Here is a 24,420-nt window from a genome sequence, read left to right on the forward strand (position 1 = left end):
GCTTAGTCGGTTAAGCATCTGCCTTCAGCTCGGGTCATGATCTCAGGGTCCTGGGATCGAGCCCCGAATCAGGCTCTCTGCTCAGCAGGGAGATACAGGGAGGGCTTCAGGGTTTAACACAGTGGCTCTGTCTCCATTTCCCTGTTTTTCTCAGCTCCTGGGTCAGCTTCATCCCCAGTCTGGCTTCTTTTTTTTTTTTTTTTAAGATTTTATTTATTTATTTATTTATTAGAGAGAGAGAGAGAACACAAGCAGGCAGAGCGGCAGGCAGAGGCAGAGAGAGAAGCAGGCTCCCCACCGATCAAGGAGCCCGATGCAGGACTTGATCCCAGGACTCTGGGATCACGACCCAAGCCGAAGTCAGTGGCCTAACCAACTGAGCCACCCAGGCGTCCCCCAAGTCTGGCTTCTTGGCTGCAACGAAGTGGCTATAGTACTTCTAGGCTTTCCCTTTGACTATCACTACATCCAGAAGGAGAAAAAACATTATTTCTGGTAGCTTGCTCCTCAGAGCAGGGACCCTTCTTTCCCAGCAGCCCCCATCAGAAACAGCCCCAATGCTACCCCATCTCGTTGCCTTCACTGGGTCATATGGATCAATCCCTACGGCCAAGGGGGCTTAGGCCTGGCTTCCTAAACCAATCCCCAGCATGAGGAATGGGGAGCCAAGAAGTACAAGGGCTCTGTGAGAAGGGGGAAGGGCACAGGATTCTGGGTAGGCATCTACAACATTCACTATATGAGGAAACAAGGCTTTTACCAACCGGAAAGCCATCTCAGGTGAAGAGGGCGGGTTGCCACAGGTATGGTAGATCAGATACAAATCAGAAATTAGGCTTCTCAAAGGAGAATCTGAAGGAAGGAGTACCTGGCAAGAAACTCCTGACTTAATAATAAAGAGATCTGCTTGAGCACATCAAAGACAATTTCAGTCACAGAATTGGTGATACCATGAAAGAAGTTTACCACATAACAAAAAGTCAAAAACAATAGAGCAAAACAAACAGCAAAAAATGAAATAAATGGTCTGCTTTGATCTGGGCCTTAGGAAGATTTCCAACACCCACCCACCCCCACCCCCTGAGTGGCTTTCAGAAGGAAGAAGTCCAAGGTGCCGGATCAAATGGTCGTCTGCTCACAGAACGCACAGGATGTCCCCGGCCTGGGGGTCTCAGCCTGGCTGCACCTCAAAGGCTCACACCCATAGTGGTTCTGCCTCAGGAGCTGTGGGAAAGCCAGAGTCTTGGTCATTTTTAGAAAGTTCCCCAGGCGATTCTGAAATGCAGCCAGGGTTGGAAGCTGCTGGTCTAAAGCCTCATGAACAAACTAATCAGACAGATTAAGGGAATGGCTGAATTTTAATGGGATGCAGGGGTGAAATGAAAGAACCATCAGGGCCATTACAAGTGACTCTCTGACCTTGACTGGGGGCCTAAGTGCCCACTTTCCACCAGAGGAGTGTTGCTGGGACCCTCACAGGGGTGGGGGCCGCTTGTGGTCATCCACCTGCATGGTGTCTGTAAGTGACATGACCCCACTGCTTGTTGAAATATGCATGTGAAAAAATGAGTCAGTGAATTGACATATTTAAATGATTTTTTAAAATATTTTCTAAACTCCATAACTAAGGGAATTTTAAAAATTGATTCACCATGAATAGCACTGGGGATTTTTTTTGGAGGGGACAGGTGAAGGGGATATACTGAAATTTATGCCTTATCCCACAGGGAGAGTCCAGGGTACTCTCTAAAGTAAATGCTTTTCAGCAGGGAAGTCCCAAAGCTATAGGGATAATTGAAGAGAGGGGACTTGAGGACCCCAAAGCTGCCAGAAAACTGGTATCTCCACGAGTCCAGGACAAGGTCTCAGACAGAAGAAAACTGTGGGCTAAATAGTCATGGGCGAAGGAGCCCTGAGTGCTCACTTACTGAAATGGAAATGAAGCCAGGGAATCCTTGGGGACTGTTCCCAAAGGCAGCCTCTGTGGCCACCAAGGCCACAAGGCCACGTTATCAGAAAGAGGATCCAACATGAAAGGTGAACACGGGTGGCAGAGAGAATGTCACCTATCCTCCATGACACTTAGTGTCATCAGGTCACTGGCCCTCAAGTCTGACATATGAAACCCAGAGGAAGTCCAGAAACATAGCCTCTGGAAAACAAAGGCAAAAACTTGTCTCTGAATCAGGGGACACTGGTCAGGCAGTTGTAGGATAAGTCAGTTTGTAAACTTGTGGAAGTAGCAGATGGCGAAAGGACAAGGGTTCTAGTGCCTGAGTAGAAGCAAGGAGGTTGGAGGCAGTCTTGCTCTCTCCAAGGTTTTGAGTGAAGATGGATGGCCCTGTCCCCTCCTTACAGGGCCCAGACAGAGAGAAGCCCTGAGCCAGGGAGGCCAAGGGGCTAATTTAGAGCCTCTCAGAGGCAGCAGGGTTTGGGCAAGGAGAGAAATGGGGGATATTTAAGAGGGATAAAACAGCTCAGTTTGGGGTAGGGCCAACTCCCAGGGCTTCCTACAGACCAGCTGCGTGTCTGAGTTCACCACCTGAAGGGGCAGAGTTGGCACTGGAGGCCAGATCTGTCTGAATCCACAGTGACCTCACAGCCACGAGTCCTGGGGCCCCACTCAGCTCCCAGACTGCCCTCTTTCCCCTCCTGGCAAGCTTGTCAAGAGGAACTACCTTTCAACCACTTCAGCTCCCAGAGAAGAAACGAAATCTTGAAGTGCCTAATCCCGTGCCTTGAATAAGTGTTTACTTATTTAAGCCACACTCCTCCCCAGATCTGCCTAGGTGGCTTACCAAGGTGCACAGGGGACACCACGCATATATTAGATACTCAAAAAAGGTCTGTTTGGTTTGGATCTGCTCCAGGGTGAGATGATTTAGAGCAGCAACCAGCCTACAGACCTCAGGAGCAGAGCTGCACATGGGAGAAAGGGGACTTCTGTCCCCGGGGCCCCCTCCTTTGCTGTACCACATTTCTGGGTGCCGTCAGTTGTGGCTACAGCCAAGAATCCTGCTCTCCAGCCTGTAGAATGGCGGGGGGGCGGGGTGGCTTTGCCTTGAGCCTCATAGACTCTATCTACCCCCTGGATGAATCTTTGTATCATAAAATTTGGTTCAGGGCTCATTTGCTAAAAGCTATTTGACAAAATTGTAATTTACCTTTATCTGTAAAATATTCATGAGACTTTGATCTAGAAATGCCCTGTTTTTGTAAGCTCAGTCTCTTTATGAAAGTAGGAGCATCCAGGGTGGGATGGAGGAATGTTTACCAAAGGGGAAAACTATAAATACTTGAAAAACTTTAGCAAAGAAAGTTCTCTTGTGTACTTAGAGCCTGATTTTTGTTCTGAACGCTTCCTCTCAATATGCATTCATCAGGGATATTTTTTCTTTTGTCTTTAGTGGAAAAGGCTACTATCCGGCCAGCTAAAAGCATGGACTCGCTGTGCTCAGTGCCTGTGGAAGGTAAGCTCTCACAACTGCTCTCGGAGCTGGGGATCACCACTGGGAGACACGAGCTCCCCTACCAGACTTGCCTTCATGAGTTACCTGCCAGCCAGTCTCATCACAATCACGCACAGTCCCAAATCCCTCCTGACCCTTCCTGAACCCAATAGGTTCACACAGCCCTTGCCTTAACCACCTCCCTGGCCTCTCCCCACCCCACATTACACAAGTCTTGGTCTCAAGGGCCATCCTCCTCCCCCCGACCTTCCTCTCCCCACAGCTGGTGATGGCAGCCATTGTACACTCAAACCTGAACTAGGTAAAAGGGCAACACCTGCGAGCCAAGGCAGGTGAGGCTTTCACCTTAGGCGTAAGGAAGAGCCAAGCACTGGTTTTTACCTCATAGTTTGGTGCCTAGATACTTAGGTGTCTTGAATTTGCCCATTTCCTTCTGCAGGCAGTAGCTTCATCGTACTTGTCAGGTCATGATTTCGAGCCGGTAGATTGGATCATTCATTCACCAGTAAACAGTGATGGACACCAGCCTGGCATGTGGCCGGTCAGCCTGGGGTGGAGTAGATGTGTGTAGAGTTGTACGCAAGGTGACACATCCTCACAGTGACACCACGCTGGTCTTCAGGGCTGCTTTGCCTATCCTTCTGGCTTCTGTTCTTGTTAAGGAGCCAATAAGCACCTCTACGAGTTATAAGGCACAAGGTTTCCCCAGCAGCAGAAGGTTCATACCCCCACCTGTATCCTGTGACTTTTCCAGCTCCTTTAATGAAACCGTTTTGCTCTTTGATAAAGGAGGCAGCCTGAAACCGTGCAGAACGTGCACAGAACAACCTTTTAAAAAAAATAACTGTAAACTTGTAAAATCCTCCGTGAGCTCTTTTTCAAGCTGACTCGATACTTTTAGCATTTTCGTGCCTTTATATTTGGACATTTGCTTTGGTTTTGAAACCCCCTGAGGCGGTTCTACTGAATTTAGGTGAGGACCTAAAACTGAGGTCCTCACTTTGGTGGGCACTGGGCAGGTTCTCTGCCTCTCTGAGTCTCGGTTTCCTCATGTGTTAAAGGAGGTCATTACACTTCTCCTCCATGAGCAGCCAGGAGAATTGTAAACCTCGTATCATATAAGACATCCAGCAGAGCCCTTGGTACCTCGTGCAGAGTTTTTCTCCTGATCCCAGGCAACTCCCGTGTTATCTCACGCCTTGTTTATTTCCAATACAGATTTTTCTCCTCTTTGCTTTCACTTGTAAGTCAGTTGGGAAATTGCTGCTCACAACTGGGCTTTCTAACTTTTAGTTAATTTACATTTCTAGTTTCTCATCCCCTGAATCAGCAGGAGGAAGCCTGGGAAAAGGGAGAAAGGTCTAGCTGAGAACAGCATTTGTTTCCTTGCTGGGAAATCAAACCCCTTTTGGGTCCATCTGCCAGAGGAGACTTAAAACAATACATTCGAAAGTTTTAAAGTAAAACAGAATTCTGCTATTTTGCCCTATTTGTCTTCTCCTTCATTTTGAGAAAACTTCATTCCGTCTCCCATCTTTGTCTTTTTTCATGATCTACATTTACTGCTGGGTGGATGACCACTGTGTCTAGCAACATTAGCCATTTGGAAACTGCTCTCCCTGCAGAGTTTCAAACAGATGCGTACAGCACAACAGAAAATGGTCCTGTCAGGGCATCGTGCCAACATTGTGTGCACAGGAGAAGATGCTTACTCTCCCATCAACCAAACATTATCTGTCTCTCTTGGGAGGGCTACACCCTTTTTAGAAGGTTATGCCTTCCCAATGTTCAGGTGTTATGCACCTTCCCTTACTGGAAGGCTGTGTTGTGGTGTGTGTGTGTGCCAAGGCTTCTGACCATGTGTGTGTTTGCTTTTTCACTAGGGAAAGAAACCAAAGGAAATTTTAATCGAGCGGTCACCACTGGTGGATTTTTCATCCCAGCGGCAAAATTGCATTCAGCCAACACTGGTAGCTCATGTGACCTCAGCAAGCAGGAGGGCGAATGGGGCCAGGAGGGGATGCCAGCAGGGGCGGAGGGGGGCTTCAACATGAGCAGTGACCGAAGCCAACTTCAGGGCGCTCAGGCCCGGCCCCCACCTGAGCAGCTGAAGGTGTTCCGGCCTCTTGAGGATCCAGAGAGTGAGCAAACAGCCCCGAAGATGCTGGGTATGTTCTACACATCAAGCGACAGCCCCAGCAAATCTGTCTTTACCAGCAGTCTCTTCCAGATGGAGCCCTCTCCCCGTCACCAGCGCAAGGCCCTGAACATCTCCGAGCCCTTTGCGGTGTCCGTTCCGCTGCGCGTGTCGGCGGTCATCAGCACCAACAGCACCCCGTGCAGAACACCCCCGAAGGAGCTCCAGTCGCTTTCCAGCCTGGAAGAATTTTCTTTCCAGGGGTCAGAGAGTGGAGGTTGGCCTGAAGATGACAAGCCACTGGGAGCTGAGACGTCTACAGGTAAAGCAGGGAGGGAGGGTTTCTTTTCATCGAAAGGAATTAAAAAAAAAAAATAGACAAACTTGCCTAACCAGAGTTCGCAAGATAATGTAGTGAAGTGGTTAAGACTGTGGGCTCTGGGGATGCCTGGGTGGCTCAGTGGATTAAGCCCCTGCCTTCGGCTCAGGTCATGATCTCAGGGTCCTGGGATCGAGTCCCGCATCGGGCTTTCTGCACAGTAGGGAGCCTGCTTCCCCCTCTCCCTCTGCCTGCCTCTCTGCCTGTGATCTGTCTGCCAAATAAATAATTAAAATCTTAAAAAAAAAAAAAAAAAGACTGTGGGCTCTGGAGCCAGATTGCCTGAGTCCAGTGTCAGCCATTTCACTGGATGATCTTTAGCAGCTGGGTGCCTCAACTCCTTGAGCTGTAAAATGGGAATGAAGTTCCTAATCATATCCTCTTCGTAAGTTTGCTGGGAATATTAAATTAGTTAATACATGGGAAGCTCTCAGAACAGGTACATAGCAAGTACTCAGCAAATGTTGCCTATTATTTTATTCACCCATATAGTGAGCAGGCAGGAGTAAAAGCTCAAGGAATTCAATTCTTCTGGACTCAACCTCTCTCCATCCATCCATCCATCCCTCACTTCTACCTCGTATCTGAAGAGGAATAGGGCTAGCAACCCTAGCAATGAGAAAGGGTATCTTGCTCCCAATTTCCATATATCAAATGCAGGGAAGACTCTGTTGGGCCTGCTTGGGACACGTGCCCAGCCTTGGATGAATCATGGGTGCCAGGCATTTAGGGTTCTCGGATTGGCTGAGGCTGAGTGTCTGAACCATCTCTTGAGTTAGGAGGGGTTCTGTGGTCAACAGCCAGCTGTGAGCCACATAAAAGGGAAGTAGGGAGAACCACAAAGGAAAGGATGACTGATAGACAAACCAGCAAATGCCCACTTTGGTTTAAGCCTATTTTTGTTATTAATATTAGCTAACGTTTTTTGAACAACTGTTATGGTATCAGGCACTGTCCTAAGTGTTCTGCACAACAACCCTGTGAGGTACAGGTTGTTACTATCCTCCCCATTTGCTTAGAGAGGAAATCAGTTAACTTGCCAAATGATTCAGAGCAAGGAAGTAGAAGAACCAGGTTTTTAACCCAGATTTTAAAACCCGTGCTTTAAACACTCCCCCATGCACCTTCACATGTTTACAAGGGGCTGTGGAGGCTCAGAGATTGTTAGAACAGGATCCCTTTGCCCAGCAAGCTCATGAACTAGGAAGAGAAACTAAAACCATACCAAAGTGTGGCACAGGGTCAGCCTGTTGAAGTAGCACAAGACTCTCCTTGGGCTTTTTTTTTTTTTAAAGAGATTTATTTATTTATTTTTATAGAAAGCAAGAGAGCACAAGAGGGAGGGGCAGAGAGGGGAAAGAGAATCTCAAGCAGACTCTGAGCTCAGCATGGAGCCCGACATAGGGCCCAATCTCACGATTGAGATTATGACATGAGTTGGTCACTTAACTGACTGCACCACCCAAGAGCCTCCCTCCTTGGGCTCTTTGAATGAGGGAGGACTTCAGTCCCTGGAAGATAATGAGAGAGGTGTTCAGAAAGGATTTCAAGGGCGTCAAGAAGAGGCAGTCCTCTCGGGAGGATTCTAGGAAAGCTTCCCAGAAGAGGTGACATTTGGGAGGGCTTTCGTAAATGGGTGGGCTTTCTCCATACAGAAAAGATGGGGAAGGCATTCTGGGGTGAGAGGCAGCTGAATATTGTGGAAAGTCTGTAGGTTTTGGACTTCACCTGGGGTGATTTGAATCCTAGCTTCAGCGCTTTGGGGCTGTGTGACAGTGGATGGTGGTTGATATCGCTGAGCCAGGGGTGGTCGCTCTCACAAGGGCTGGGGTGAAGTCTGAATGGGGGAACGTCCATAAAATGCCTGTTCACGGTCTGGCTCACAGACGATGTTCAATAAGTATTTTGTCCTTTTCCCCTCCCTTTCCCTTTAGGACAGGGGGCAGAAGATGAGCAAAAACTCAGGGGCATCACGTGATGCCCTGTGTGGAGAATGTTCTGTGGGTGGCTGGTGGGATGGAGCGGGATGAGGGCTAGAAGAGGAAGGGAAGCACTTGAGGAAAAAGTGTTCCCAGAGGCTTTTGTGAGATATATCCCAACTGGTGTGGAGTTGCCCCCTGGGAAGAGTCACACAGGAAGCTGTCAGTCAAAATCACAGCCCATCTCTGTGGCTTGGTGTAAATAAGGGATTCCTGTGCCCTAGGCAACAGCTTGACTCCTCAGGATCTGAATTTACTTAGATGTGAAGTGAAAGATTAGATTAGAACAGGGTTTCTCAACTTGGTACTATTGACATTGTGGCCGAGCAACTCTTTGTTGGGGGCAGGGGCTGTTTTACGTTTCATAGGAAATTTGGCAACATTCCTGGCTTCTGCCCACTAAATGCCAATAGCCACCTCCTTCCCGCCCACATGTCTCCTGGGGAGGGAAAGAGCAGGGGGTCCCAGGTCACAAGCCCCTGGACTAGGGGATCTTCAAGAGCCGTCCCATCTCTTGACAGTCTGTGACTCTGGGAACTAAAGGCAGGACACGGCAAGGGGGAAAGGGTCAAAATGTGAAAAGCAGCAAGCTGAGAGAATTCCCTCCATCCTCATGAAGTGGAACTAGTCCAGGACGGTGACTGCACGGGTTAAGGCCTCTCTGCAAATGAATTCTTCAACGTAGCTCTCATCCTTCACAGCTTCCGTACCTAAGAAGGGGGTTCTCGAGGAGGCCAAGCCAGGCCCAGAAGCAGCGAGGATGGTGGAATGCAACAAAGGCCTCCCTCTGGAGCCAGGCCCCCAACAGGAGGAAAAGAAGGCCTTGGAAACATCCCTGGACTCTCAACATTCAAGTGACTTAGAGGAGAGGTTGGATCCAGAGAAGGCGGAGGAGGAGGGTAGAGAGGCTGGCCAGGTGGAGCCCAGCACTCTGCAGGAGAGCCCCGAGGCCAGAGCCAAAGCAGTGTTTCTCCAGGATGTGGTAAGATGCGCTCACCGCGGGGGCCAGCCAGTACAGTCCTCTTTGTCCCAGGGGCTCCTGGTAGAACTGAAAGCAGGGATTTGTGGGGTGAGGAGGGGGGATTGTTTAAGAACCAGTTTCTGCCAACGTGACTTGAGGAGACTGAAAGGGTCCGTAGACAAAAGGACGAGACTGATACAAGGCGAAGGTCAAGTAAAGCTTTATTTCGCGCCAAGCATCGAGAATCAAACTGACCAACCAGGGCCGTCTCTTGCAAAGAGGTGACCCCTCCCAGCCTCACAGACTAACTTTTATAGAGCAAAGGCCATGTGGTTGAGCCTGGCCACACACAGGTGGCCAGTTGAATTACAATTCACCCTATAGTAGTTATTGGAACTAGCCTATCACTCTGGTCAGAATTGGCGCCCAAAAGGCAGGGCCCACATTTTTGGGTGGTTAGGGAGGTGCTTTCCTGATTGGATGTCTCCACCTGGCTTGGCTCATCCTTGGCGGGTAGGGAGGTAATACGTGCGCTTTCACTGATTGGACATTTCCACCTGGCCGGACACGTCCGTGTATCTGGGCTCTGTTATTTTTGCCCAGCCTGACATGTCCTGGTATCTGTGCTCCGTTATTGGGGCTATTTGGCTGTACGTATTTCACCAGTTCTGTTTCTAAGCGCTTTCCTCTTGAGGGGAAGGGGCAGGTTCAATCTAAGTTTACTGCATAAACAACAAAATGGCTCGCTCTGGCTAAGTAGGCCCTTACAGAGACAACCTTCACAACCACGTGCTGGGAGTTAGGGCAGTGCTGGAGGGCTGTAGTGGCCTCAAGAGGGCCAAAATAAGGTTCCCAAAAGATGTGTTTGCAATCATAGAAAGAGAAAGATACAGAGATTCTTACAGGGATTGAATTTGGGGGGAGGGGCAAGTATAAATTAATGCCACCAGGCTACCCTGGAATTTTATGCTTTAAAGGTCACTCTTTTGTGAGGAGAATGGCTTGGAAAAGGCAGGAGAGGAGGCATGGGTGCCAGTTAGATGGCTAGTATGTGACAGGCCAGGGGAGAAAACATGGTGGCTTGGAGGAGGGCGGGGGTAACAAGGAAAGAAACGGAAGGCTTCGAAAGCTATTTAGAAACTAGAATGGTGCTCGCTTCGGCAGCACTTGTACTAAAATTGGAACGATACAGAGAAGATTTGCATAGCCCCTGTGCTAGGATGATATACAAATTCGTGAAGCATTCCATATTTTTGGGGTGAGTGCCTGGCTCTGTCACGCAATGGATAGCGCATTGGACTTCTTCCATATTTTTGGGGTGGGGGGTGTTCCTGCCTGGCTCAGTTGGTAGAGCATGTGACTCTCGATCTCAGCGTTATGAGTTCAAGCCCTATATTGGGCATGGAGCCTACTAAAATAAAATAAAATAAAATAAAATAAAAAGCAATGTCTGAAATAGAATTTATCACCCACACAGAGAAAGAAGGTAGAATGAACAGGACTTGGTAAAGGATTGGATAAGAGTGAGGAAGAAGGAAGAGTCAAAACACCTCATAGATTTCTGATGTAAGCAGAAAGACGCACTATGGTCCACTTACTGAGATGGTAGGGGAGGAGAGTTTACGTGCTCATTTACTTATCTAAATATTTATTTCTTATAAGACATCAATTCGTGTAGGTGCTGAGAAGAGTAAGCAGTTGAGTGAAAGTCTGCCTCTGCCTGAAGGTGAAATGGGAGTAGATACAAGTCAGTGTGATATGGTAGAATCAGATCTCAAAAACACCCCTGCCTTTTGACCACGGAATCCTACTGCTGGAGAGTTCTCTGAAGGAAACAATCAAATAGAAATACCACAAAAGAAAACCTCTTATTGAAGGAGGGGCAAGATGGTGGAGAAGTAGGAGACCCTATTTCAGCCTATCCCCTAAAGTGAGCTAATTATCTACCAGAACACTCTGAACACCCATGAAATCAGCCTGAGCTGTAGGATTATACAGTTCTGGATCTCTTCAGGGGCAGAAGACAATAGTGGAGTGGTAAAGCGGAGTAGGAACGATCAGACTGATATCAGAGGATAAACAGAAGGGGGAGGGAGCCACTAGAAGTGACTCATTGGAAAGTAATACACCAATACAAGAATACCCTCTGATTGGGGACCAGCATTAACTTGGAATCTGGTTAGAAGCATTCAAAAAGAGCAAAAGATCTTAAGGGGCAGCTGGTGGAATCAGGCAGTCACGGGCACGGGCCAAAGCCCACAGACCCAGGAGGGCCACAGCCGACAGACCCAGGAGGGCCACCACCAGCGACCATCTGTACCACAGAGAGTATGGTGGAGCTCCCGGGGTTGCACGGCTTGCACCACAGATCAGCTGGGCACACTCCTACCCCAACATGAGGGAGTCTGGTGACAGTACCAGCCTGCGCTCCCTAGAACTTTTGCTCAACGTGCGATCAGGGTCTGACCCACTCCCTGCCAATACCCGAGAAAGCTCCATCCTGACACTAGCTGGTGGTCTCTAGGAGCGACCGAGGGTCTGGACTCTCCCAGCTGGGGCCTGAAGGAATTCAGTGCGATCTTCTGTGGTGGCAACCTGAGGGCTGGACCCCAGACAGTAGTTCTGGCAAAGGCAGCCACCAGAAGCAGGCTCCCTGGACCAATATTGCTTGCAGTTTAAGTGGCACGAGGGTGCAGAGACAAGCGGGCACTTCAGGCGACCCCTGAGACAGTGGCTGGGGATGTGCTTTGCCTGTGGGAGGCTGCATGGCTCAGCAGAGTTTGCAGAGGGGGAGTCTGTGTGTTCTGGACCACCCAGAGGGGAGCAGAGGGAGGGTTCCCTCTGAGTCGGAGGTCTGGGTACAGTTTGCTTTCCACCAAACCTCTGAGAAGCCACAAAGAGCCTCAAAAGAAAAAACCTCCAGAGAACAAAAGCCTGAAAAACCAGTTTCCATAGAGCCCAGTCCCTTGATAGGGGGCAGGAGGACTCAACCCAGGCAAGACTGACTGAAAAACAATGCGGCAGGCCCCTTCCCCCAGAAAGCCAGTCAAAAGGACGAGAGGACAACCACCACAGGGTCCCCATAAAACTGTAAAACCCCAATATCAGGGGAAAAGAAGAAATTAAACTCCCGGTATTGCCTTAAAACCTGTATATTTCATAGATACAACTTTTACTTTTAAATTTGTTCTCACTATTTTTGTTCTCTTTAATTTTTTTAACCTACTTACCATTACAATTAGAGGCTTAATACAATATATTCCATAATAACCTTTTAACTTGAACTTTTTTCACACTTATACCTGTTTTTCGTTTTCTTTTCTATTTTTTTAAATAAATATACATATAGATATAAGCTTCAAGGTAAACCTCTTTCCCTAATCAATACTACCCCTGTATATAAACCAGTTTTAATTTCCCTTTATCCCTGGAAAGTTGAGTCCTTTAACAAAAATATCAAGATACTCCCAGAAAGAATAAAATGACCTTCCTCTCTCACATCGAGGATTTATAACCATTCTCCCATCTTCTTCTTCTGTCAGTGTTTCTGTGTATTTGTTTTTGTTCTGGTATTATATAAATCCTATCCTTGGGGTTCATTTTGGGTGGGTTCTTTATTTTTCTTGTCATTTACTTTTGTTGGTCTTTTTGTTTGTATGCCTTATAAATCTTACCTTTGGGGCCCATTCTGGCTGGGTCTTTTCTTTTCTTTTGTCTGCCTCTCTCTTTCTCTCTCTCTCTTTTTTCTTTCTTTTTGGTGGTGACTTCGATTGCTCAGAAGTGTTCCAGGGTGCACCTTGCCTGGATCACGGTTGATACATTCAGCTACATATCCCCTCAACTGCCTCTCACCAAAATTACTAGGCGGTACACCCAACAGAAGAAAAATTCAGAGACTGTGTCCTCTCCATCAGAACTATTGGATATGGACATAAATAGTATGTCAGAAAGGGAATTCAGAGTAACAATTATCCAAGCGAAGGCTAAGTTGGAGAAAACCATTAGGGACAACATGGAATCGCTAAGGACAGAAGTAAAAGACACCAGTGAGAAGTTAAAAATGCTATCAATGAGATCCAATCTAATCTAAATACTCTAACAGCTAGGGTAACTGAGGCAGAAGATAGAATTAGTGATCTAGAAGACAAACTGATAGAGAAAAAGGATCAGGAGGAAGGAAGTCTGGTACAAACAGCTTAGAAGCCATAAAAACAGAATTAGGGAAACAAATGATGCCATGAAATGTTCCAATGTCAGAATTATTGGGATCCCCGAGGGGTAGGAGAAATAAAGAAGACTAGAAGATATAGTTGAAAAAATTCTCCGTGAAAATTTTCCCAGTCTGAGGAATGGAACCAGCGTTGGTGCCCTAGAGGTAGAAAGAACACCCCCCAAGATCAACAAATCTAGAAAGACCTTGAGGCACTTGATTGTAAGACTGAGGATCATGATTTTAGACAAGAGCTTTTGAGAGCAGCTAGGGGGAAGAGATTCCTTATGTACAGAAGAAGGTCCATCAGAATAATGTCAGACCTGTCCACAGAAACCTGGCAAGCCAGAAGGGGCTGGCAGGACATATTCAGGGCCATAAATGAGAAGAACTGGCAGCCAAGAATACTTTATCCAGCAAGGATGACATTCAAAATGGATGGAGAAATAAAGAGCTTCCAGGACCGGCAAGGTTTAATAGAGTATGTGACCACCAAGCCGATACTACAAGAAATATTAAGGGGTGTTCTATAAAAGAAAAAAGAGCCCAAGAGTGTCATAGAACAGAAATTTACAGAGACAATCTATAGAAACAAGGACTTCACAGGCAACATGATGTCAATAAAAACGTATCTTTCAATAATCACTATCAACATGAATGGCCTAAACACTCCCATAAGACAGCACAGGGTTGCAGATTGGATAAAATGACAGGACCCATCCATATATTGTCTACAAGAGACCTATTTGGAACCTAAGGATACATCCAGACTGAAAGTGAAGGGATGGAGAAGCATCTTTCATGCCAATGGGCCTCAAAAGGAAGCTGGGGTAGTGATTCTCATATCAGGTAAATTAGATATTAAACTAAAGACTGTAGTCAGAGATACAGAAGGACACTACATCATTCTTAAAGGGTCTATCCACCAAGAAGATCTAACAATTGTAAATATTTATGCCCCCAATATGGGAGCAGCCAACTACATAAGACAACTGTTAATCAAGATAAAGAGTCATATTGATATGAATACATTAATAGTAGGGGTTCTTAACATGCCACTCTCAGTAATAGACAGATCATCCAAGCAGAAAATCAATAAAGAAACAAGAGCATTGAATTGGACCAGATGGACCAGATGGACCTCAAAGATTTATACAGAACATTCTGCCCTGAAACAGCAGAATACTCATTCTTCTTGAGCACGCATGGAACTTTCTCCAGAAGAGACCACATACTGGGACAAAATCAGGGCTCAACCGATACCAAAAGATTGAGATTACTTCCTGCATATTCTCAGACTACAGTGCTTTGAAACTGGAACTCAACCACAAGAAAACCACAAGAAGTGTTTAGCTTCAAACACTTGGAAGCTAAAGACCACCCTGCTTAAGCATGTTTGGATTAACCAGAAAATCAAAGAAGAACTTAAACAATTCATGGACACCAATGAGAATGAAGACACTTTAGCCCAAAACCTATGAGATATGGCAAAGTCAGTCCTACGGGGGAACTACATAGCCATCCAAGCCTCCCTCAAAAAATTGAAAAATCCAGAATACACCAGCTTTCTTTACACCTTAAAGAACTGGAGAATCAACAACAAATTAAGCCAACCCCCCACACAAGAAGGGAAATAATCAAAATTAGAGCAGAGATCAATGAGATAGAAACTAGAGATACAGTAGATACATCAACAAAACTAGAAGGTGGTTTTCTGAAAGAATCAATAAGATCGATAAACCATTGGCCAAAATAATCCAGAAGAAAAGAGAGAAGACCCAAAATTAATAAAATTATGAATGAAAAGGGAGAGATCACAACTGACACCAAGGAATAGAAACAATCATCAGAAATTATTATCAACAGTCATATGCCAATAAGTTAAGCAACCTAGATGAAATGGTTGTATTCCTGGAAACCTATAAGCTTCCAAAACTGAATCAGGAAGAAATTGACAACCTGAATAGAGCAATATCTAGTAACGAGATTGAAGCAGTGACCAAAAACCTCCCAAAAAACAATAGCCCAGGATATGACAGATTCCCTGGAGAATTCTACCAAACATTTAAAGAAGAAATAATAACTATTCTCCTGAAGCTGTTTCAAAAAAATAGAAACAGAAGGGAAACTTCCAGACTCTTTTTATGAAGCCAGCATTACCCTGATCCCCAAACCAGGCAAAGACCACACCAAAAAGGAGAATTTCAGACCAATATCCCTGATGAATATGGATGCCAAGATTCTCAACAAGATCCTAGCTAATAGGATCCAACAGTACATTAAAAAGATGATCCACCATGACCAGGTGGGATTTATCCATGGGATGCAAGGGTGGTTCAACATTTGCAAATCAATCAATGTGATAGAACAAATCAATAAGAGAAGAGAGAAGAACCACATGGTCCTCTCAACTGATGCAGAAAAAGCATTTGACAAGATACCACAACCATTCCTGATTAAAACTATTCAAAGTATAGGGATAGAGGGAACATTCCTCAACTTCATAAAATCTATCTATGAAAAACCCACAGCGAATATCATCCTCAATGGAGAAAAGCTGACAGCCTTCCCTTTGAGATTAGAAACAAGGATGTCCACTCTTGCCACTGTTGTTCAACATAGTACTAGAAGTCCTAGCACCAGCAATCAGACAACAAAAAAGAAAGAACGTATTCAAATTGGCAAAGAAGAAGTCAAATTCTCTATCTTCGTAGATGACATGATACTTTATATGGAAAACCCAAAAGACTCCGCCCGCAAAATACTAGAACTCATATAGCAATTCAGTATTGTGGCAAAATCAACGATACAAAATCAATGTACAGAAATCAGTTGCTTTCTTATACACTAACAATGAAATATAGAAAGGGAAATTAGAGAATCGATTCCATTTACTATAGCACCAAGAACCATAAGATACCTGGGAATAAACCTAACCAAAGAGGTAAAGGATCTGTACTCAAGGAACTACAGAACACTCATGAAAGAAATTGAAGAAGTCACCAAAAGATGGAAGAGGATTCCATGCTCATGGATTGGAAGAATAAACATCATTAAAATGTCTGTACTGCCCAGAGCAATCTATACTTTCAATGCCATCCCAATCAAAATTCCACAAGCATTTTTCAAAGAGCTGGAACAAACAATCCTAAAATTTATATGGAACCAGAGGAGACCCCAAATTGCTAAGGAAATGTTGAAAAAGAAAAATAAAACTGGGGGCATCACATTGCCTTATTTCAAGCTTTACTACAAAGCTGTGATTACCAAGACAGCATGATACTGGCACAAAAACAGACACATAGACCAGTGGAACAGAGCAGAATACCCGGACATGGACCCTCAACTCTATGGTCAAATAATCTTCGACAAAGCAGGAAAAAATATACAATGGAAAAAAGACAGTCACTTCAATAAATTGTGCTGGGAAAATTGGACAGCAATGTGTAGAGGAATGAAACTTGACCATTCTCTTACACCATACACAAAGATAAACTTGAAATAGATAAAAGACGGGGTGCCTGGGTGGCTCAGTGGGTTAAGCCTCTGCCTTCGGCTCAGGTCATGATCCCAGGGTCCTGGGATCGAGCCCCGCATCCAGCTCTCTGCTCCGTGGGGAGCCTGCTTCCTCCTCTTTCTCTCTGCCTGCCTCTCTGCCTACTTGTGATCTCTGTCTGTCAAATAAATAAATAAAATCTTTAAAAAAAAAAAAAAGAAATAGATAAAAGACCTCAACGTGAGGCGTGAATCTATCAAAATCCTAGAGGAGACCATAGGCACTAACTTCTTCGACATTGGCCACGGCAACTTCTTTCAAGATATGTCTCCAAGGGCAAAGGAAACAAAAGCAAAAATGAACTTTTGGGACTTCGTCAAGATCAAAACCTTCTGCATAGCAAAGGAAACAGTTAACAAAACAAAGAGGCAACCCACGGAATGGGAGAAGATATTCACAAATGACAATACAGACAAAGGGCTGATATCCAAGATCCATAAAGAACTCCTCAAACTCAACAGACACAAAACAGATAATAATCATGTCAAAAAATGGGCAGAAGACATGAACAGACACTTCTCCAAAGAAGACATACAAATGGCTAACAGACACATGAAAAAATGTTCATTATCATTAACCATCAGGGAGATTCAAATCAAAACCACACTGAGATACTACCTTACACAAGTCAGAATGGCTAAAATCAACAAGACAGTAAACAAATATTGGAGAGGATGTGGAGAAAGGGGAACCCTCTTACACTGTTGGTGGAAATGCAAGTTGGTGCAGCCACTTTGGAAAACAGTGTGGTGATTCCTTAAGAAATTTAAAATAGAGCTACCCTATGACCCTGCAATTGCATTACTGGTTATTTACCCAAAAGATACAGATGTAGTGAAAAGAAGGGCCATCTGTACCCCAATGTTCATAGCAGCAATGGCTACAGTCGCCAAACTGTGGAAAGAACCAAGATGCCCTTCAATGGATGAATGGATAAAGAAGATATGGTCCATATATACAATGGAGTATTATGCCTCCATCAGAAAGGATGACTACCCAACTTTTGCGTCAACATGGACGAGACTGGAGGAGATTATGCTAAGTGAAATAAGTCAAGCAGAGAAAGTTATCATATGGTTTCACTTACTTCGTGGAGCATAAGGAATAACACGGAGGACACTGGGAGATGGAGAGGAGAAGTGAGTTGGGGGAAATCGGAGGGGGAGACCAACCTTGAGAGACTGTGAACTCTGAGAAACAAACTGAGGCTTTTGGAGGGGAGGGGACTTAGGGGTTGGGTGAGCCTGGTGGTTGGTATTATGGAGGGCACATATTGCATGGAGCACAGGGATGTGGTGCATAAACAATGAATTTTGGAATAGTGAAAAAAAAAACCCTCTTATTGAGCAATTATTCACAGTATACCAGGCAACATTTGGCCTTGAGGAATCAAAGATGAACAAACCAAATTCCTTACTTCAAGGAGCTCATAGTCCATTGAGAAAGATAAACATCAAATTAATTGTAATATAAAACATGTGATCAGAGCCTGGTGGGAAGTGATGTCTGGTTGACAGCAGGTCAGGTTCCTCATAAAGAACCCCAGCTGAACTCCACCCCCTCCCCCACCCCAGGATGGATTTGCCTCCTGAAACTGCTTCTCCTGGTGACAGATGTCTTTTTTTTTTTTTAAATTTTTATTTTATTTTATTTTTGACAGATGTGTCTTGAGACAAGAAATGAAGGCCACTGAAATTTGTTTCCCTGGCCCTTACTGGGCCTTTCTTCATCCCTTTCCTATCTGCAGTTTGAGACTTTGTGTAGGGGAAGGGAGGAGTCAAAGAGAAACTAGACTTGAGGAGAGACAAGGGGTGGCAAACAAGATGGAGGAGGAGGCACACCTTTGTTTGCTTGTTTTTAAGTATTATTATTTTTTATTATGTTATGTTAGTACATCATTAGTTTTTGGTGTAGTGTTCCAAGATTCATTGTTTACATATAACACCCAGTGCTCCATGCAGTGCGTGCCCTCCTTAATACCCATCACCGGGTCAACCTATTCCTCCTACCCCCATCCCCTCTAAAACCCTCATTTTGCTTCTCGGAGTCCATAGTCTCTCATGGTTCGTCTCCCCCTCCAATTCCCCCCCCTTCATTTTTCCCTTCCTTCTCCTGATGTCCTCCATGCTATTCCTTATATTCTACAAATAAGTGAAACTACACGATAATTGACTTTCTCTGTTTGACTTACTTCACTCAGCATAATCTCCTCCAGTCCCGTCCATGTTGATACAAAAGTTGGGTATTAATCTTTCTGATGGCTGAGTAATATTCCATTTATATATGGACCATATCTTCTTTATCCATTCATCTGTTGAAGGGCATCTTGGCTCTTTTCACAGTTTGGCTATTGTGGATGTTGCTGCTAGGAACATTGGCCTGCAAATGGCACCTTCTTGGCACTTTCTTTACACTCCATCTGTATCTTTGGGCTGAATACCCAGTAGGAGGCACCTCTTTAGATCCACAATGGTTATCTGTAGGTAGTTGGAATATAAGATTTTGCTGTTTTTGTATTCTCCTTTCTTTTAACATGTCTCAATTTTTTTTCCATGTAATATATGTATTTCTTTGGTAATAAGAAAAGCTTTATTTATTTATTTATTTATTTGGAAAGCAGATATCAGGGCAAGAGTTAACATTTACATTCCACAGGGAGAATCACATTCTTGTGTGCCATCTGGTAAACCTGAGGTTAACTGAGACTAGGGGTTGGTTTGTTTTATAAATCAACAGTGCACAGGGATTAAGTGTTCTGTTCTGGTGTGGACATAGCTGGATTTTGGTCCTGGGCTGCTGCTGTGTGACTTAGGTAAATTGTTTAATCTGTTTGAACATAGGTATCCTCACCTCTAAAATGGGAGTAGTTATAGTAGTATTTATCTGTGGGACAATTAAACAAGAACATGCAGTTAGAATGTGTTATGGCACGCGGTAAGCCCTGGATAAACAGCCACAGTGATTAGTAATGCGGTAGCTGGGATAGTGCAGCTTGGCCCAGCGCAAAGCCCTTCACTGTCATTGGGAAAATAGTGTAGTTGTCAAGGCCACGAGTCCTTGGCTCTAAAATAATCCGTTCCTTGATATTTTTCAGGATGAGGATGACCTGGCCAATGCCCTGATCTGGCCTGAGATTCAACAGGAGCTGAAGATCATCGAATCTGAGGAGGAGCTCTCCTCATTGCCAGCACCTGCCCTAAAGATCAGCCCCACTCAGCCAATCCTGGAAGCCAGTCTGGCGGCTTTTGCTTCCCAGGAGCCTCCTGGGAGCTTGTCTTGTGGCCGACCACCAGGCTCCACCCCTCTGGAGGAGTGGACTAGGGATCCAGCCAATCAGACGGCACAGGGGACTTCCCCTGCAGCCAATAGAGAAAAGCTAGAGACGACGAGCGTCCTCCTCAGACCCGAGACAGAGAAGGGCCCGCGTCCGGACCCCATCAGCTTAGCTCCTCTGGAAATAGTTCCATTTGAAACGGCTTCTTTACAAACAAAGGTGGGCCAGGAAGGCACAGGGAATCTGTCGCCTCCTCTCCCGCCTGCTGCGCCTCCTCCAACTCCTCTGGAGGAGGCGCCTCGGGTCCAGCTATCGAAGGGCAGTCCTGAGAGAGAAAACTCATCTAGGAGTTTGAGGACAAATCCATACCCAGACCAGCTGAAGTCTAATGGCAGCCCTGGGACCCCCAGCCTGTGTCAGGAGGAGGAGCCCTCTCTAGGACAAAGTGAAAAGCAAAATTCAAAGAATGCTGCTCGTGAGGGAAAAGGCTCTGGTTTTCAAAATCCAACAAGCGAGGTTGAGATCTCCCCACAAGGAGAGGGGGATGTAGCCCATTCAGTGCAGGAGCCCTCAGACTGTGATGAAGACGAAACTGTGACAGACATTGCCCAGCATGGCCTGGAGATGGTGGAGCCCTGGGAGGAGCCCCAGTGGGTAACGAGTCCCCTTCACTCTCCCACCCTGAAAGATGTGCAGGAGGCCCAGCTGCAGGGCCCCCAGGGCCACCGACTGGAGAGGAGGCTTCCCCACAGGCCCAGCCTTCGTCAGAGCCATTCTCTAGATAGCAAAACAACCACGGTTAAGAGCCAGTGGACTCTTGAGGCTCCCTCCTCCAGCAGCTGTGCTAACCTTGAAGCAGAGAGGAATTCCGACCTTCTGCAGCCCCTGGCCCCCAGGAGAGAGATTACTGGATGGGATGAGAAAACCCTGAAGTCCTTTAGAGAGTTCTCTGGGGACAGAGGGACAGAGGCTGCTCCCAGCCAGAAGGGACCAGGTGGTTTGCAGCCCAAATCAGCAGAAATCAGCCCTGGCAGCCTAGCAGAGGGAAAGGAACTGGGGACACACCAAGGGGACAGCAGCCCTCAGATTGAGCAAGGTAGTGTTCCTGGGCCAGACAACAGCAAAGAGAGTTCTCCTGGTGTGCAAGACAATGCCTCATGTGGAGAGCATCCCCCAAAGTTACAGCTGAAGAGCACTGAGTCTGGGCATCCAAAAGGGAAAAATAGGCCTTCTTCCCTCAATTTGGACTCTGCCGTTCCCATCGCTGACCTCTTTCGGTTTGACAATGTGGCCTCATTTGGTTCACCTGGAATGCAGCTCTCTGAGCCAGGAGACACAAAAGTTGCATGGATGACCTCATCTCACTGTAAAGTAGACCCGTGGAGTATTTGCTCCCAGGACCCTCAGGACCTGGACATTGTGGCTCATGCCCTGACGGGCCGCCGTAACTCAGCTCCTGTGAGTGTGTCAGCTGTGAGAACCTCCTTCATGGTCAAAATGTGCCAGGCTAGGGCAGTCCCAGTCATCCCACCCAAGATTCAGTACACACAGATCCCACAGCCCCTGCCATCTCAGAGCTCAGGGGACACTGGAGTTCAGCCTCTGGAGAGGAGCCAGGAAGAACCCAGCTCAACTGGTGGGACCTCAAAGAAATCTGCCAGAGATGATTCTCTCTCCTTGGAAAGCCCAAAAGAAGAGAAGCCAAAGCAAGATACGGGAGCCACTGAGGCCTCGCCAATGGATACCACTACATCCCACATGTGCGAGGGACCCATCCTTCCTCCAGAACCAGTCTTGGCTAACCTGCTCTCCACCCAGGATGCAACAGTGCAATGCAGAAAGCGTACATCAGAGACAGAGCCTTCCGGAGACAACCTTCTTTCTTCAAAAATAGAGCGACCATCAGGGGGTTCTAAACCTTTCCACAGGTCAAGGCCAGGAAGACCTCAGAGCCTTATCTTATTCAGTCCTCCTTTCCCCATTATGGACCACCCACCCCCTTCCTCCACAGTGACAGATTCCAAGGTTCTCCTGTCCCCTATCAGAAGTCCCACCCAGACAGTTTCCCCTGGCCTTCTTTGTGGGGATTTGGCAGAAAACACGTGGGTCACACCAGAAGGGGTTACGCTTAGGAATAAAATGACCATCCCTAAGAATGGCCAAAGACTAGAGACCTCAACCAGCTGTTTTTACCAGCCCCAGAGGAGGTCAGTGATTCTGGATGGAAGAAGTGGGAGGCAAATAGAATGACATCAGTTCACCTACTGGTGTCCGAAAAAAAAGTCATGACTCATCATCTGGAAGTTATTACAGGGCCAACTTTCCATTATTCCAGGCATAGGTTATCCAAGTTTGGACTTATTTTGGCCTCTTTTCTTTCTTCAGCTTTTTGACCATTTATTAATTAGTCCATTTTCCAGAAGAGAGGTCAAGGGAAGGACCAAGAAATGAAATTTAGATCAGTCCTTAACAGCAGGTGGGAAAAGGTCAGGTAAAGGAAGAAGCTGAAATGCTTTCTTCCAATGAGATTTCGGGTTGTTTCTGAGTTGTGTTTCTCCCACACTGTCATTACCTATTACTGTTGAGAGTTGGCTAAAATAACATTTTTTGAAAGAAAGAGAAATTCTTTGCCTGTGTTGGAAAATGTTGCTATTGAGGTTGGAAGGCCTCCTCTTTCCTTCACGCTTTTTAATGCTCCTTAAAGCATGCGTTCTTTTAGACCAGTTTTCTGATAAGCTTTGTACACATGTACACTCCAAAACAGAAGTAGATTTGGATGCAAACTAATGTACACTTACAGATCCAACAGGGTAAAGGTGCCCATGCTCTTTCCCTGGAACCTCTGCAGACTTGTGGGAGATGGTTGCATGTATCAGCGTAGAAAATCAGAATCTATACACAAGAGCAAATTCTATGGCAAAATCTAAGAGGACTACCTGGCTGTGGCTTTTGTTATTTTGGGGGGACTCTGCCATTCTCCTGACCTCTGATGTATAAATCTAGTGGTTGGGCAGACTGGGGGCTGAGCTGAAGGTTACGTCAATGAGATGTGCTGAATTTTCACTTAGGTATGCAACAGTGAAGTGATCTGTGTTCTTTCCATCAGAGTCCACAGAAAGGATATCATCGTAGAGAACAACCTCACGCATAGGTAGAACTATGCTCCAAAGTCAGTGTGTTTAAATTGATGGGGCATTAGTAGAAAACACTTCTAGCTCAGGTTCCCTGTCCTTCCACACTAGGCTGGGAGTACAGGAGAGGATAAGGAGGGAGCCCCAACAGGGTGGCCATCTCTGTCACTTGGGGAGAAATGCCCTTTGGAACATGTATTTCATTTTAGCCAGTGGGTACCTCCCTTTCTCCCTCTCCTTCCATTACTCAGAGCAGAGTTGAGGCACCTTTCCTCCATCCCATAACCTCCCCCCCCATCCATTACCCACCCTAGGCCATTCTCCTGTCTACATGCAAGCAGAAGCAATAAACCAATGTGATTTTATTTCAATTATTTAGAACCTCAGTGCTTCTTTCTTTTTCAGCTGGTAAGAGGAAGGAGAACTAATAGAACCTACTGGTAGATTTTTGGTGCTCCCCCAAAAAGGGATTCACAGGAGCCCTTCTCAAGGCAAAACCCATTAGGGTATCAATGGTTTCAAACCTTCTAACACAACAATTTTATTTAGAAAGAAATTAAAACAGACCTGTTCTAGCTCTGTGCACATCTTTTCAGGTTCAAGTCTGGCTGAACTCTGTCCACAAGCTCTGTCATTGCAGAAATTTCTCTAGGGGCTAGCAGTACCTCTCAGCAGACCTCACAATCCAGGCCACCGGTGGGATGGGTAGGGGCTGAACTGAAGTTACCTCATCCAGGGAGAATTGGAGGTGGAGCCCTGCAACAGATCCATATTCCTCTCTCCCTTCCTCCCTGATAAACCTTACAGTTTTGAAACCTTGTGCTGAACCTTTTAAGCCAGTGTCTGTTTCAGGGGTAACTGGGAGGCCAGCTGACAAGTTCTCCTTTCAGAGGGCACTGAGGTGAATGAGCAAGGGGAGCAGTTAATAGGTTCAGTGTCTTGCCTTCTCATTAGGTGAGCGAGACCCTGGACCAATGGGTCCAGCCAATGGGATGTCAACCTGTAAAAAAAAAGTGCTGGGGTATGGCATTTTCCCTTCTGGGCAAGCAAGGTGAAGAAATATAGTGGTGACAGATGAGAAAGGCCATGTTCAGGAGATTTGAAAAGTACATTCCTGCCTTATCAGAAAATGTGGGCAGATAGGCTTTATCCCAATCGCAGTGCACTGTGGTGTCTGTGCTTTGATAAAGACCATGTTCCAGTTAGAATGTGAGAGAGGAAAGGAACTGGACTTTGCTTCACCATCAGAACTCTGAGCCACATAATGAAATATTTAAACTATTTTATGATTATTTTGAATTTTTGTTTGTAACGCTTAGAGGA

General features: G+C 46.0%; 1 protein-coding gene and 1 non-coding gene across 2 annotated transcripts in view; both read left to right on the forward strand.

Annotated features, from left to right (window-relative positions):
* Positions 1-23,471, forward strand: part of ARHGAP31 (Rho GTPase activating protein 31) — a 112,601-nt gene extending 89,130 nt beyond the window's left edge. The window contains exons 9-12 of the mRNA XM_032852288.1: positions 3,408-3,470; positions 5,354-5,929; positions 8,667-8,947; positions 19,787-23,471. Coding sequence (XP_032708179.1) covers positions 3,408-3,470; positions 5,354-5,929; positions 8,667-8,947; positions 19,787-22,216 — 3,350 coding nt within the window. The 3' untranslated portion in view covers positions 22,217-23,471. The remainder of the gene's footprint in view (positions 1-3,407; positions 3,471-5,353; positions 5,930-8,666; positions 8,948-19,786) is intronic.
* LOC116864834 lies at positions 10,075-10,181 on the forward strand. The gene has a single exon (XR_004382093.1). It is a non-coding gene; the product is annotated as a U6 spliceosomal RNA (small nuclear RNA).
* Positions 23,472-24,420: the final 949 nt, after the last annotated feature.

Source organism: Lontra canadensis, unplaced genomic scaffold, assembly GCF_010015895.1.
Source record: "Lontra canadensis isolate GAN:19392208 unplaced genomic scaffold, GSC_riverotter_1.0 scaffold6, whole genome shotgun sequence".
Taxonomy (NCBI): Eukaryota; Metazoa; Chordata; class Mammalia; order Carnivora; family Mustelidae; genus Lontra; species Lontra canadensis.